Source organism: Passer domesticus, unplaced genomic scaffold, assembly GCF_036417665.1.
Source record: "Passer domesticus isolate bPasDom1 unplaced genomic scaffold, bPasDom1.hap1 HAP1_SCAFFOLD_67, whole genome shotgun sequence".
In the NCBI taxonomy this organism is placed as follows: Eukaryota; Metazoa; Chordata; class Aves; order Passeriformes; family Passeridae; genus Passer; species Passer domesticus.
Window position 1 is genome coordinate 408,823 of NW_026990168.1, and position 15,829 is coordinate 424,651.

Genomic DNA, 15,829 nt, shown 5'->3' on the forward strand with positions numbered 1-15,829 from the left:
AAGTATGTGTAGTACTCCCTTGTGTTGGCATCAGTTCCCGTGGCAGAACTTGTCTTCCCACTGGACACTCACCTGCACCTGAGCCTGTGGAGAAGCCCGGCTCCCTCCCCCTCTGCCCACAGCAACACAGACGCTCCCAACCTTTCCCAAGAGCTGCAACACAACCACAGGCACAGCAGCATCCCCAGCAGTGACACCACTGCTCTGCTCCATTCTGCCCTGCTCTGCTCCTCTAGTCACAGCTGCAAGCCTGTATCTCCACAAGAGGCTGTGGCCTGGAGGCGAGGAAGGAAAAAGATCTTTGCTCACAAACCGTGCCACAAACCCCATCCATGGGTCTTCCCACATAGCAGAAACACCTGACCATTCAGAAGCAAATTTAGAGCTTATTCACAGGGTGAGAACAAAAGGAAGCTTCCAACACGAAGGGTTTATTTATTTATTATAGTATTTATTCTGACTATCACTCATAACAAACTACAAACTACGAGCTATAAACTACAAACTACAAACTTCAAACAACAAACAACAACAAAGGCCTCTTCCAGGGCTAGTATCTCCTGTTGGTCATGAACTGCTGCGTGGCCATGATCAGAGGTGTCAGGGAGGAGGCTGGCTTGGCTGATGTTACAAACGGATGCTGCCCAAAGAGAAAAAGAAGCAATGAACTTCTACTTTCCCCACAGGCTGAAGCAGGCTTTCTCTGGCTACCAGAAAGATACAGAAAGGAGGGCATTCTGTGCACCTCTCTCTCCACATCCAGGACCTGCCGCCGCTTTGCCTTTACCTGCAGAAGTTCCTGGGCAGACCAGCGCCTGTCCTCGTCCCTCTCCAGGCAGCAGTGCAGAAAGTCTCGCAGCCACGCCGACTGCTGCCTGGGCTTCTGCAGCTTCAGCGGGGGGCCGGTGCTTATCAGCTGTTGAACCTAGAGAAGAAGGAAATGCCACACTCTACCTGTCTCCTTCGCACCCCAAACTGCTCACACAGACCCCACTGGACAAGCTCCACTCTCCAGTGGCACTTTACTCCCTGCCACAGGGTGGCAGATACCTTTCCTAGCCCTACTAAAACAACCCAAAGCCAGAGGCAGCCATAGCCAGTCCAGTATGCAAAGGCTCTTGCCTTGACCCCTGATTTCACTGGATGCTGGAATTAGCAGCAGCTCCATCAGCAAAAGCACACTTTGCTTCTCTGAGCACTGACACCACCTCTACAGGCGTTTTAAAAGAAGGACTTTGGTCTAACTCTACTATTTCCAAGGATTATTCCATAAAATGCAGCTCAGCACTGCTCACTGCTCCCTTAGGCAAAGCTTCTGCCAAGCAAAAGGCATCCTGATTTTTAGGTCCTGTTCATGCACAAAAATGGCAAGGGGATGATCTGGCCAAGAAGCACGAGAGACTGTGCAGCCTGAAACCTATCATTTTCAGTTGTTGGCAAGCTTCCCAGGCAGAAGAATGGGAGCAGATTTTGTTAGGGTGACAGCAGTGTCTGAGAGCAGCTGCAGCGTACCGTGCGGGAGGTTTTCATCAGGTACGGAGGCGCTCCTTCCACCATCTCGATCCCCACGATGCCAAAGGACCAGATGTCCACTTTGGGGCCGTAGGGCTTCCTGGTGAAAATTTCTGGCGCCATCCAGTAAGTCGTTCCAACAGCTGATCTCCGTTTGTTCTGCTCAGCAGTAAGCTGAGTAGCAAGGCCAAAATCAGCTGAGGAGGAAAAACCACTCTGATCAAGCCAGCGTGACTTAGGAAAGCAAACAAAAGAAATCCCCACTGTACCAATGTCCAAGAAGGCAGTGTGGAACCCAGCTGTAAAGGGGCCATGCTGCCATACCTCAGGCCTGCAGCCAAGGAAATACGGAATTGGCCACTTAGCAAAAGCCCCCAGTTTCAGGCAGTGGCTTTTAGTCCCCTGAAGCTATTAGACTGTAACTGCCTTGCTTGGGAAGGGACACACACAACCCAAAGCCACCCCTGACCCCTTTTTCCCAGCAACACCTCCCTGCACCTTGTGGCTGTGCTCTGTGCTTGCAGCAGGGCAGCCTGCACTGTCACAGGCCCCACTGCAGGGAACTGGAGCCACCCAAAGGCAGCCCCACACCGCAGCCCGCCACGGCTGAGACTGGCCAGCAACACCCACCCAACTTGACTGATCCATCCAAGCCCAGGAGAATGTTGTGGCTTTTGATATCTCGGTGGATCACTTGCTTGGAGTGCAGGAAATCCAGGCCTTGCAGGCACTGAGAGAGGAAAAAGAAACACGAGCCTAAGTGGACTTCATCCCACAAGCAGGGAAGTGGCACATCTGCAACACTGACTTCCTGGGGGATGGTGAGCCATGGCAGGACAGGCTGCTGGCAAGGGCAAGAGCCTGCTGCTCCACCACGAGAACAGCAGTGCCTTTCTAAGTGAGGGTGTGTTTGCTTCTGAAAGAGAAAGGGCAATTGTTCCTCTGGCCAGTGCCCTGCAAACACAGGCTGAAGGAGCCCTGCTGCAGTGGCTGTGCTCTCTCCAGCCAGACAGCAGTGGATGCTTTTGCAAACACCACTTTGGGTGCAAGGTTCTCCTTTGAGGCTGAGCTCTGTGACAGTCCTTTGAATATCTCTTCGTCTTTGCCCTTTGCTTTGTCTTTGTGCCACCAGCGCCTTTGCCCTTACAGGGAAGGAATGCAGCACACACAGGCTCCAGGCAAGTGTTTAGAGAGGCAAACACAAACACACTAGAAGAAGGGCAGGGAAACTGGCAGGCACTTCAGATGCTCTTGTTACTGCCAAGGACATAAGAGAAAGGCTTGGAAGATGAAATCTCTCCTCTCCTTTTCACCCATTTGGAAGGACCATCCTGACCAAGCCATGGGAAGCACAAGTGCCATCCCTTACCTCCCGAGAGACAGCTGCTATCTCTCCTTCTGCCATGCGAGTCTCCCTGATGACATCGTGTAAAGAACCTCCATCCATGTATTCCATCACCAGCCAGAGTTCCTCGTCCACCAGGTAGCTGAAAGGAGGAAACAACAGCCTGGAGATGAACGCACGCACTTACACAACCTGATGGATTCTTGTTTCTGTGTCTCTCTCAGAGGAACACAGGAGGAAGTGAGTAGTCATTCACTATGGTCTACAGGGCTTGAACTCTGTGCAGTTTAAAAGACTGCTCGGTATCCACACCAATGCAACAGGCCAAGGGAAATACAATAGACAGTGCTTTGTTAGCACTTCAGACCCATGGAAAAAATCAAACCCCAAACCCAACAAAACAATGTGGAGAGAGGACAGGAACTTGGAGTCTGTTGGCTCAGTAAGATAGGGCCCAGTCCTGTCTTTGAAAGTGCCCTTCACACTAGGTATGCCAGGAAAGATGAATGCAGCCCCAATGCAATCTCCTCCCAAGATGCTGTAAATCAGCCCAGAAACAGGAATTGACAGCTCCATCCTCTTTTGCCAGTGCCCAAAGGAGTGGTAGAACCTCTGGCTTGCAGGATGTGAATGACCTTTCATGGCAGAACAGCAGAACCACTCACCTGTCTACATAGTTCACAAGGTTGGCATTCTTACTGCCACGCATGACCTGGATTTCATTCAGGCACAGCTCACTGCTGCTCTCTTGCAGGAGACTAATTTTCTTGATGGCCACCTAAAACAACATGGAAAGCCATGAACCAAAGAAGTCTGTGGCACAGGTCCACAAGGGGAACATGGAGACAGTGATTATGGGATGACAGTAGCCCCAGCTGGGCTGGGCCAAACTGCCTTGTGACTGGACATCAGACCCCGTGCTTGGGCACCTCCCAGGACAGAGTGACAGATATCCTTTGCCTTGTAAACCTGGGAGAAACACGGTCTAAGCTCTCCACCTCAAAGCTCTAACAACTCACTGTGCCCACTGTCTTCCCCCAGGGCCTTCCTTTATCATTCCCATTGTCATTGACACACCTCTTGCAAGCAGGAAGCCATTTTTGTGCTGGTAAAAATGGAGCAAAACTGCTGGGAAACCTTGGGCACTTCTAGGGGGCTTGATCATTACTCCAGAAACCACTGGCATTCTCCATTGCACAACTACAAAGCAAACTCTTACAGACATGACTGATAAAATGCTGTTTGTCCTAAAATCATCCTGAGGGTTATTCCCCATAAGAAATACAACCCTACATATTTCACGGAAAAAATCCTGTGATGATGAAAACATCATTAAGGACACCTCCAAAAAACACAATCCTAGCACTTCCTCACTTCAGGAATTTGCATTTTATTCCACTAAAATACTTTACTTCACACCACTAATATTAGCAATTACTGCCTGATTGTAAAAAGAAATAAGCCATGCCTTGATCCTCTAGGGATATATCCCAGGCTCTGAGCAGGGCTTAGGCCCTTGACAGACTCCTTGCACACCTCTCTCTCTAAGCACAGATCCCAAGGGCAGCACTGCAGGTGGCTGCAGAACTACCAGCACCATTCCCATGTATTGGCTAACAGCCAGAAATGAGAATTCAGGGACCCTGCAGCCCCAAAGAGCAGTGCCATGCTCTGAGACACCACCTGGGCACTTAGGCCCAGCCCTGTGTCCTCCTCTGAAAGACACCGCTTGGCCTCCTTGCATCCCCTGGGGCAGCTGAGAAGGACAAAACCTGTCCCCACTGTATTTGGCAGGCAGACACTGCTCTGCACTCCATTTGCTTTCGCAGGAAAGCTCTGCTGGCGAGCCAAAGCTCAGCCACAGCTCACAGCAGAGGGGAGGGCACTCGAGAGCTGCAGAAGCTGCGGCGCTGCTTGAGGCTTACCTCTTCTCCTGTGGCAGTCTCCACTGCCATGCACACAGTGCCGAAACCCCTAGAAACAAAACAGCAGTGGAGAAATAAATCCTTTAGTCCCTGCAAGTGCAAAACACTGCAGCCCAACAGGAAAAAAGTCCTGGGGAAAACAGTAAATGGAACACCACAGATTCTTCTCTGGGTTTTTTCTCCCTTTTCTCTTTCTCTAGCTGTGCATGTGTCTGATTCTTCCAGGAATTTGCTGGTTGGGTCTCCTTACACCTCTCCTTGGAGTCTGTCTGCCAAACTCAAGCAGACACAGATCCCTTTTCCAGCTTGCAAGGACAATAGTGTCCAGGCACAGCCAGAGCAGGCAAAGCCTTCCATTGCTGCACACACAAATGGAGAAGTCCTCAAAACACAGGATCCTTAGGCAGCTGTGTTCTGGGTCCAGAGCCATTGGCAGCTGCTTCTCTTCTGTGCACCAGACACTGGAAGGACTCCACTTTTCTGGTGACTTCTTGTACATTTGGCTTCTGTTCTGGGGTGATGTTATGATGCTTGTACCCCCAGTCACCTGTTCTGTTTATACTGGATGTTATATTCTGTGCCTCCAAGACTGGATCAGACAGTAGGTGTCAGGAGAAGAGGGAGCACAGAGTTTTGTTATCAGCTGCACTCTCCCCCGCAGTCTGCTGGAACACAGAACTCCAGTGTTGTTGTCTGGGCACAGATGGGGCCACACACCACACTCCTTTTGCTTTTTAGTTAGTTTAGCTAGCTAAGGCAGTCTGAGTTTTCCCTTTACTGTTTTTCTTTCCCTTTTCTTGGAACCATTCAAACCTGCTCCAGACTGGGACCCGGCAAAACACCGAGAGTTCACACTTTGTAGCCCACCAGGGCCTACTCTGCAGCCTTTACCAGCACTGGAGAATGACAACCCCCAGGAGAGACTTTCTGAACTTGCCATCTCTTCAGAGCAGGAAATGAGTTTTGTCATCCATGATTGTTCATTTTGTATGCTGGGAAGTGCTTTGCCTGTTAAACAAACAACTTCTTTCCACTTCTCTCCAAGGAAATTGTTCCCTAATCGGCTGGGGGCAGTGGCCATGTGGGTTTGCTTTCTGGAGGTTTCCTGCCAAATTTGCCCTGAATCAGGACAGCCTACCCAGAGAAAATGCTGCAAGTCAATCCCATCTACAGTCAGCAGAGCTTGCTTTCAAGGGGAGCAGTTTGGTGGATTCTTTGCAGCAAAGGCCTAAAGCCCACAGGATCCATGAGGGGTCTGCCATCAGGCAGATGATGCCTTTTCCTCTAGAGTGCATTGGCACTGGGCATTCCCCTGAATCTTTGTCTTTTGCCATCTCAGCCACAAAAGACAGCTGCTGCTTTCATTTCTGCTTTTGGCTTCTAGACTAGGTGGTGGTCATCCTGACCACTGAATCTTGTTTTCAGCAAAATACTGGAAAGAAATGTTACTGAGAGCTGTTCCCAGACAGCTGTCAGCTGCTACCTTGACCTTTGAGGCAATGAGGTTTCTCCTCATTTCATTCCCACGTATTCTGTACTGTTTCAAGACACTCAAAAATTATTTCTCCTATGAAAAGCGGCAAACAGGTGCAAACACACTTGAGGGACAGGAGGTCTGCCAGGTGCTGCTCTTTGCCGCAGACAAGACATTGCCAGCATCCAGGTGCCTCTGCTGTGCCTTTGGACCACAGCTATAAATGCTGGCCAGCACTGAGAGATCACCTGGCATCATCTTAACGCAGTGTCTGAACAGCTTTGGAGCTTGCCTGATGTCACTCTGGGGAGATGGGACACCAGCAAAACACACTGCCCCTCCCTTTGAAGAAGGAACTGTGGCTGCACTCACCCTTTGCCAATAGTCTCCAGTTCTGTGTATTTAGCCTCAGGATCTCCCTCGCTCACCAGCATCTCTGTAAAAATCCCAAGGAAAGATGCTCACTTCAAAAGAGATCCCACCCTGCAGCAGGTCACAAAGGCAGCCCCACTCTCCGGGACACTGGGCCCTTTCAACTCAGTCAGTCGGGAAACAACAACACCACCGCACCAGCACCACCTCAAAAACAGCAGCAGCAAGACAAGCAGCCCTGCAGCACAGATGGCCTGCACAAAACTAAAAGTCTGAAGTAAAATCTAAGCACACGGAGAAACAGTCAGAGGAGACAGGGATCAGAAAACTCTAACCAAGAGAAGTGATTGTTGTCTATAAACATTAAGGGCAACAGGAAAAACAAAACCTTCCTGTTCTTGGCAATGAACACTCTGCCACATTCAACACAAGCTTTCATCCTTGCAAACATCAAAGGCATCTTGGGTTCTGGAATCAATTTTTGTCATCAGCTGCCCTCTCCAGAACAGGAATAATATTGCAAAGTGCTTCCAGCAGAGCCCAGATCTCCAGCTTTAAGCAGGACTTTGCCTAAACATTGCCCTTCAGCCTTTCAGGAGCAGCAGCTCATGTTATAAGCTACTGTGATGGCCTCAGGAATGAGGTCCCTCAGCCTTTAGGACAGGCTGAGTGCTGAAGATGACCTTGGCCGTGCCCACAGCAGCTGGGCCCCGCAGGAGCTCCTTGAGGCTTACTCATTCGCGAGGTCACAGCCTCCTGCTCAGCCAGAAACAATCTCTGCCTGGCCTTTTGCCCACAGGGAAGCTCAGGCAAAGCCAAACCAGGCCGAGCTGCTCTCAGAGGCAGGAGCAACACCCCGCTGATCCCTCACCACCTCAGAGCACAACAACAGGGCCTGTGTGGAGGAGGCCTCAGGACCTGGCACTCAGCTGAGCAGGAGCAGGAGGTGGGACAGCTCATGCCGACACACGCACACACAAGGCACTGCTCCGGCACACAAGGATCACAAAGGACCTACTCAGCATGGCCAGGTACTTGTCCTCTGTCCTCTCTTGCTGCTGCTCTCTGCTGCCAGATGAGCTGGTCGTGCTCCAGGTGCACGAGCTGCTCGTGCTTGAGCTTCCAGCCTGGGCACTGGAGCCTTCTCCTGAGCCTTCAGCTGCAGCTCGTGCAGGTGCCAGGACAGAAGAGGTGGAGCTCTGGGACAAGAAATGAATTTGGGTTACAAATGTGGCTGGCAGAGATGCCCCTCCCATCCCATTTCAAATGCAAGCCCCTAGAAAGATGCTGCTGGCCACACCCAGGGCTCTTCACCTCTCAGCTTGCGCACCCGCTTCAACAGCTCAAAGCACAAAATCCAAAGGCTGCTTTTACATGACAGACAAAATGACACCAAAGACGCTGCTACCCAAAGCAGGCACTTACTGGTGTTGTTTGCTCTGGCTGTGGGCTGACAGCAGGGCCAGGTTCATTGGCACCTTCCTCCTCTTCAGCCTCTTCCTCAGGTACAGAGGCTGCCAGAGCAGGTGCTGACGCTGCCCTTGTGCTCTGTGGACAGACAGCAGCATGAGGGACAGGAAAGAACCTGTCATTCACCACCTCACCTATATTCAGCTACAGGCCCCGCTGCAGCTCAGCTCTTCTTTAGCTACTGACTTTAGCTGCTCTGTGGGGAGGGCCAGGTCCCTGCTGGGGACAGTGCCTCCTCATATCCTGTAAGCTTGTGAACTGCATCTTTGCACTGCTCTCCTCACAGGGGACAGGGAGCCTGCACAGCCACTGGCCACCAAGGGCCTCACTTGTACCCCAGGAGCATCCAAAGACATCCTAATGCTACCTCTTGTCTCTTGCTAAGACAAATTCACAGCCCCTTTCAGAACAGTAGGAAGCTGGTGCATAAACAATCCAAGTTCCACTCCTCTTTTCCAGGCCCCACTGACTGGGGGAAGGGCTGGAAAGATTCTGGCCCACAGCATCTTCAGCCAGGCACAGGAGGTGCTGTCTGATCAGAAACTTGCAGCTATGCTTTGCTCCAGCCACAGCACGACCCAGAGCTGCCACTTACTGATGCTGGATGCTCAGGCCCTGCAGTGGCAGCAGGTGCAGTTTGGGGAGCATCTTCCTCTTCTTTGGCCTCTTCTGCAGGAAGACACGCAGCCAGAGGATCCTCCGAGGTTGGTGCTGGGCTCTGCAGACAGACAGCAGTGTGAGGGACAAGTGACCTTTTCTATGTTCAGCTCTAGACCCAGATGCACTAAGGAGAAATCATCTGCAGAGAAATGGGATTCTAAGTTGTTCCCACTGAAGTGAAAAGGCACAATTAGATGGGACTGCACTCTCTTGTGCAGGACAAATTCCATCATGGCTTAAATCACAAAGCAACCCCACTTCCAGCTGCTTAAAAGCTCTGAAAAGGAATTGGAGAAAACAGCCTGGGCTCCTCCTGCTGCTGCTGCTCTTGCTGCAAAGAGCCTGGACTGTAGTTTCATTCATCTAACCAGGCTGGCACTGGACTGCAACAGGCCCAGCTCACAGCTTGCTCCACAATTGTCAAATGCTACCAAGGCCAGAGGCTCCTTTCCCACTCACCCAAAGACTGGATTCTCTCCAGGCACGGGTGATGTGACCTGCAACACACAAGGGAAAAACAACCAGATGCTGTAAGAAAACTGCCTGTGCTGGGCAAGCCCACAAAAAGTCAACCCAAAGACAGAGCATTCTGCTTTCACTACACCACTCCAGCTGCAACCCCTGTGTCACACAGCAAGCAAGGCAACAGCACAAAATACTTCCTTGTCCTCCATGGCCACTCAACCCATAGAAACTTGAGACTCAGAAAGGCCCAGTGGTTCTGTAACAATCATTGCTTCTGCCCCACCCCACCCAGCAGGAGCTACAGCTCCTCCCTTTCCTGTGCTTCAGTTTTCTCAAGAGATTGCATGCAGCAATTGCCATGAGCTCACTGGAGCCTTTCCCCAGAAAAGCTTCACCCAAGTGCCCCTTAACCAGGGTGGCAGCTCTATCGTGACACAGCACAGGAACAGCTCCAGGGTTCGGGAGCATACAAGAACTCCTCTGAAATGTCTATCTCAGAGGCCTTTTCCAAGCTGATTCTGTGACTTCATCACAGAACACATGGCTCTTTTAGTGTGCAGGAAGTGTCAAGGTCCACAGGCACATGCTGGGATGAGGGAATATAGACAAGAAGACTTGAACTGAGGGACTTTCCCTTAGTCCTGGAGAGCAGTGCACAGCTTTTACAAGGACTCCTGACAAGCTCTCCCACTCTTCCTATCCTGGAAGTTGTCTTCCTTGAGCCAGCAAACTGAGGAGACTCTAAACTCCATAGCCACAGGCTGTGCCACGGGAGGAGTGAAGCCCCTGCAGGCCACATTACAAATGCTGCCCACTCCTCACTGGCTAGAGACACCCCCTTCTTGGCTGGAGCTGTTGACAGCGGCTTTACCCAACCAAAGGCCTCTTTGTGGCATTTTGGTTTCCGTATGCTGCAACATCTACTTACGTGCCAGGTGGGTGAGAAAGTACCCAGAATAAGCCACGGAAAAAGCTGTGCAAACTGCAGCACACACTCCCTCCATGGCTCGAGCAGCGCTGCTCAAGTCTGCAGCAGACAACGCCTGTGGGAAAATCAAAAATACTCTGAGTCCTGCTGGCAGAGACCTCATAGATCAGCAGGTTCTGCCCGCAGTGAGCGTGCCACAGAGCTGCTCTGCACACTGAGCCCTTCCGGGCCTCGGCACAGCAACTTTGCCTTGACAACGCCAGGATGCGGCCGCTGACATCACAATAGCAGCCGCCCTAGGCTGGATTGTGAATTCATGCATAGAACCAGACATGCTCTACACCTAATGCAAAAAAAGCCTGCAAAGTTCTCCTCTGCTACAAAGCAACACAAAAAGCCCTCCTAGTCCATCACCTGTTGCTCAAGGCATGTAAGAGTAGAAACACAGTGAGCCCCTAGAGCCCACACTGAGAAGCTGAGCACTGAGAAGGGACCAGGATGTGAGGAACCACATTAGTGGTCTTTGGCCACTATTTCTGCTGAGCAAAAATCAGAAGGCTTGTTCCTTTGTGGTAGAAATCAGAAAACAAGGAGAAGAAGCACTGCTTTAATTACATTTAGAGGTTTCTCCTAGGTACAGAGACATGGTCATGGATCTTTCTCTATATATATTATATATATATATATGTATATGTATGTATGTATATTATATTATTCAATACTATATATTAAAAAAATTTTACATCATAGCCACGGGTGTGATTTCAGCAGGGAAATGCCATGACAGAAAATGCAAGGAGGATCGTTCTGTCTGACTCACTCTAACAGGGAGGCCTTGGGACCAGAGCACCACCACCATTTTTTCCCCCATTTTTCTCCTTCCACAATATTGCTCAGGAGGCGGGGCTGAAATGGGTGGCACGGAAGCGGCAGCTCTGACACACAGCTGAAACCATCAGGGCCAGGGTGGCATGTGGGACTGTTTTTCCACTGCAACAGAACAAGGCAAGCCAGAGTGGTGACACTGATCCCAAGTGAGTCCAGCCAAGCCAAGTGGAGCCCAGCAGGGTGGTAGGAAGAGGCAGCAAAGTGGCAGATCCCATTCCCACACACATGCCCAGTGTGGAAGACTGATGGCAGTGGCAATGCCAAACAGAGCTCTGCAGGGACAGAGAGACACCCATCACCATTGCCACTGCCACCATCCCTGCTGCAGAGAGGGAGCAGGAAACTGCCACTGCACAGCTGCTCCAGGCAGCACCAGCAGCCCCCATCTACCATCAGAACCATTCTGTAAGCCCTCACCATCCTGTCTTTGTTCCAGGGGCCTCATGTGACACTTCACCTTTGTTGCTTAAGCCATTACCCCTTTTGCACAATTTTCTTCTTATTGTTGTGCACTGCTTTTTATTTCCTCACTACATTATAACTCTAATAGTTTTAACCTCTCATTTATTGTTTTCTCCATTGTCCCTTTCTATTGTCATGGAGAAGGAGAGAGAGGAGAGGCTTTACAAGGACTACCTCAAGAAGAGGACATAGAATGGAGGGAAGGCCTTAGAAAGAATAAACAACCCTCATGCTGCCGCTTTTGCAAGGAATAAATGTCCAAGTTACTTAATATCCAGCCACAAATCTGTGGAGTCTTGACAGCCAAGAAGCACAGGAACCTGGACACCTTGTTGTGAGAGACTAGAGGAGATTGCTGGCTCAACACTTTTCAGGGGCTTGTATGTGGGGAAGGGGGCAGATCAAGGCTTGCTCTGGTGAGGCCATGCCCCACTCTGCACGCCCCACACCCCCAAGCCTGTATCCCAGCCCAGCAGCGGCCGCTGATCCCTGGCACACCAGAGGCAATGCTCCACACCTGTGTCTGGAGCCCCTAACCCAGCTCCTAAATGGCCAGGTGAGTGGGAGCCCCATGTGGGGGAGGGACCCAGGAGAGCCAAAGGCTATTTGCCTAGGGATATGTGGCCACCACATGTCTTGACCCTACATCTTCTTGGAATTTCTATCAGCTGAACACCACTGGAACCTGCAGTGATAGCTGTGTTGGTTCCTTTCTGTCATTCTCTTTCTCTTTCTTCTCCCTTTTTCCTGCTCTCAGATTTTTGAGTAATTTAAAATCTTAACAGCCTTAATGATCTAAATCTAACTCAATTAACACATTTTGTTAGGTTGATAGGGCTAAGTTAATGCTTTATAGAATATTCTCTGTTATGTTTAATTTTTTTACCTTTCAAGTTCTTTGATTTTTGAAAGTTGACAGTGAAGGTTTTTTGTTGTTCCAATCTCTTGAGAACATCTCGTCAGTATTTTTCCTGCTTTTCTGTCTCAAGAGTACAGGAACAAGTTTAAGTCGTTTTACAGTATCCCACAGAGCAACGTTTTTGGGGCCTTACATTTTAATTGGCGCAGCAGGCAGGGTACTCTTGAGGTGACTTGGGCCTTTTATACAGCTGTAAGTGCTTGTGCCATAATAAAGGAGAAATAAATGTTCAGTCAAAGCTGCTATTTTCTGGCAGGAAAGTAATGGACTTGCACCCAGAAACTGATCTGAACTGCTCTCCAGTGACGCACTTGCTAAAAGCTTATATAGAAAACTTGTCCAGCCCTAAAGAGAGATGGGGACAGAGAGAAACTAGCACCATCCACAGTTTCTTCTGGAGAAAACATGAACTTTGTTAGAAGAAAATTAAAAACTCCCAGTAAAGGACCATGCCTGGTATCCATATGCATGGAGGTTTGACTCAGAGCTGTATGGTGCCCATCAGCTGGAAAAGGAGCTGCATCAGCTGCAAATTGCTGAGCCTGAAACAATAGCCAGCCTCAGGCCAGAGTAGGAATTGAATGCCAGGATGAAGCCAGCCCCCAAACCATGAAAAACCAGTGAAACACGCTCCTCCAAAGCCAAAGAGCTTTAGAGTTGCAATTTAACACTGCTGGGGAAGGCCTGGAAGCAGTGTTTTCCAGACTCCAGGAACAGCCAGGCCTCCCTGACTGCAAGGTCAGCCCCACAGCCCTTGGGAGGGCTTTAGTGCCTCAAAGTCCAACCCCGCCCCTCACCCTAAACTCTGCCAGCCCCTATAAAATACAGAGGCAGGATGCCCCGAAGATGATGTCACCTTCCTCTGCTCCCTGGAGGAGAGGTTCGGCTCTGCAAAGCCAATCTTCTTCCCTCCTCATCCCAAGCCCTGCTCACTGATAAAGAAGGAATTTGCTTATCAGGATGTAGTGTCTGGCAGTAATACCTCATTCTGCAACAGAAGTGGTTGAACTACACAGGAAAATAAGCAATGATCGCAAAGAAAGGGAAATGGAGAATGTTTTGCGAATTGGATTTGGGGGAATGAAATAGAACTTTTGAAGAAGGAAGCACATGGTGAAAATCCCTGGTCTTTTGCCTGGGGAACAACCTGTGATGTGACAAGTTTGGACCCCTTGCAGGGGAGAGAACCCCAAGCAACGCATGAGAAACAGCTGATGCCTGTTGACCTTCTTCTGTGTTATTGTAAGTTATTTCAACATTTAGGGATCAAACTCAGAAAACAAGATCTCAGCACCACCTCCAAAAAGTTATGGTTGTTGGGAGAGGGTGGTGGATTGAAATATCTGCTCTCTGGAGGCTCTCTGGAAAGAAAATGGGGATTAAATGGGGATTCGGTTTCCCTGGATTCTTAATGAAGCTTTGCAAACTGCTCCTGCCCTGCCTCCTTCTGGCAGCCCTGGCTATTGAGCCTTCTCTGCCACCAAAGGCTGGAAGCCGAAATGCTGCTGCTAGAGCATAACCCTTAGGAGAAAATGCTTTTATCATCGTGCAAGTTTGTTGTTTTGGTCTCACTAATAAGCCTGAATGTTCAAGAATGTTCTCACTAGTCAGGAGACTGGGTGTGCATCCAGACCCAGAAAGGAGAGCCACTTAACCAGAAGTGGAAAGGACTTTTGATCCCATGGCTGTGAGATTTACAGCTGGACACTCCTAAATTATGTGATTAAAGTTAGCTCTGGACACATGGAATTCTATTGGACAGTCCAGTAAATGTAACTCTGCTGCAGATAAAGCTGCAATGGAACATTTCTAAAGTGAAAAACATTAAATGTTTTCTCTTTCTGCCCATTTCCAGAGCAGCGTCCCTGGTATGGCAGCATGGCTGTTTGTTCCTGAATTAGTCAACCATCCTAGCAGGACCGTGTACCTAATGACTACAATAGCAAGTATGGCTTTGAGTGCCAGAGGGGTAAGAGACCAAGAAAGAAAAGAGAGCCATGTCTGTAGGAGTGTGCACCCTAATGGCAGAGTGGCAAAACTAGCCTTTGTCCCCCAGAAAAGGAAAGAAGGCCAGAAGTTTCTCTCAAGGATTAGGTGAAAAGCCACCTCATGGGACCTCAGGGACTTCACCAAATACTTGAGGACATCTAATTGGATAGAAGCCAAAAAGTCCCACTTGATCCATCAGGGAGAAAAAGAAGAGAAGAAAAGAGCTAAGTGCTTTTGTGAGGTGTTTTTACCAGGAGCGGACTGCTGCACCTGGCTCGAGTTTTTCTCTTTGTTATTATACCTTTTATTAAACCTTTTTGTTTCTGACACTGCAGCAGAAGTCATCCTGCTTATTTTATGCCCCCAAAGTAATAGATAAGCTGTCCTTGGGTGTATTATATTTCTTTTGAGGGCTTATGAGACCAGGCTAAGAAAAAGAAACATAATAGAGCAGAGCTGGGCAGCAGCTGGGGGTACTACAGTGCACTCACAGCCACCTGCCAACGCAGCTGGCCAAAACTAAAACAAGCACAACCAAAAACCCAAACACTACAGGTGCTTGGCCTAATAGCCTGGTTACTAATAACATAAGAAAACAACTATTAAAGATGACACCTGGGACACCAGCTGGCCAGAGCCAATTCCCAGCTATCCCATAACTTGCCTTTCTGTGCAAACACAGAGGTTTCAGTTGCCCACCTTTCAGAGAGAGGAGCCTGCCAGACCAGGCTGAACATTCAGCAATGTCTACTTGAATGATCTCAAGCTTTCAGTCCAGAAGCCCAAGCTTATGAAGTGTGATTCTTCTTTTAATTTCCTAGATTCAAAACTGATTATTCAGCTCTACGCATGAGGCAGTTCTCCAGATCTATTGAGGACATGGAATGGTTTGGAAAGCAAACTAAGGAACAAGGCACAGACCCAAATTTTATAGGACCAGGGAGAAAATGCTAAGAGCAAAAAGGGCAATTGTGTTTTTATTCCATTGTTCCTAGCTATATCTTGCAATTGCTGTGGGGTAGTTAAGAGTTTATTCAGGTTGACAACTTGAGTCAAAAGTTTATTTCATTCCTGAAGCTGCAGACTTGAAATGCTTCAAGTTCTTCCATCCCAGGGGAATCCTGTATGCAAAATACTTGAAAACACATTTTTTATCAGAAAGAAAAAGAGATTTAAGCATTGTTGCAAGTGTTTTATATATTCATAGAAATCTCAAACTACTAGGTTAATTCCTGAGACTATTTTTATCTTTTGCTCTTGTGCTTATTGTTGTCTTATTCCATATTCTCTTACTGCTTGTAACCCACACTAATTCTATCTCACTGCATGCAATAATAAAGCAAAGAATTACCTAAGGGATGAGAAGAACACATTCCTCACTATCTTGCATAAGGATGAAAACGGAACATTTCAGGGACTT

The 15,829-nt window shown here is 49.1% G+C and overlaps 1 protein-coding gene and 2 long non-coding RNA genes across 3 annotated transcripts; 1 reads left to right on the plus strand and 2 right to left on the minus strand.

Moving 5' to 3' along the window:
• Positions 1-320: 320 nt before the first annotated feature.
• Positions 321-7,821, minus strand: LOC135293094 (serine/threonine-protein kinase PAK 3-like). Its single transcript, XM_064407094.1, has 9 exons — positions 7,647-7,821; positions 6,629-6,692; positions 4,783-4,831; positions 3,523-3,635; positions 2,882-2,999; positions 2,143-2,242; positions 1,513-1,709; positions 788-925; positions 321-640 (listed from the first exon to the last, which is right to left on the minus strand). The coding sequence occupies exons 1-9, from the start codon at positions 7,651-7,653 to the stop codon at positions 551-553; spliced, it is 876 nt and encodes a 291-aa protein (XP_064263164.1). The 5' UTR covers positions 7,654-7,821; the 3' UTR covers positions 321-550.
• A 232-nt stretch (positions 7,822-8,053) lies between these two features.
• Positions 8,054-10,101, minus strand: LOC135293096 (uncharacterized). The gene is made up of 3 exons (XR_010355230.1): positions 9,218-10,101; positions 8,694-8,816; positions 8,054-8,176 (listed from the first exon to the last, which is right to left on the minus strand). It is a non-coding gene; the product is annotated as an uncharacterized LOC135293096 (long non-coding RNA).
• A 367-nt stretch (positions 10,102-10,468) lies between these two features.
• Positions 10,469-12,040, plus strand: LOC135293095 (uncharacterized). Its single transcript, XR_010355229.1, has 3 exons — positions 10,469-10,785; positions 10,980-11,444; positions 11,646-12,040. It is a non-coding gene; the product is annotated as an uncharacterized LOC135293095 (long non-coding RNA).
• Positions 12,041-15,829: the final 3,789 nt, after the last annotated feature.

Excerpts from the sequence above, each read along its gene's own strand:
- LOC135293094 (XM_064407094.1), bottom strand. Across the intron at positions 4,832-6,628 it reads CTGGAGACTATTGGCAAAGG|GGGTTTCGGCACTGTGTGCA; the intron begins GTGAGTGCAGCC and ends TTTTGTTTCTAG. Across the intron at positions 641-787 it reads CTGCCCAGGAACTTCTGCAG|CATCCGTTTGTAACATCAGC; the intron begins GTAAAGGCAAAG and ends CTCTTTGGGCAG.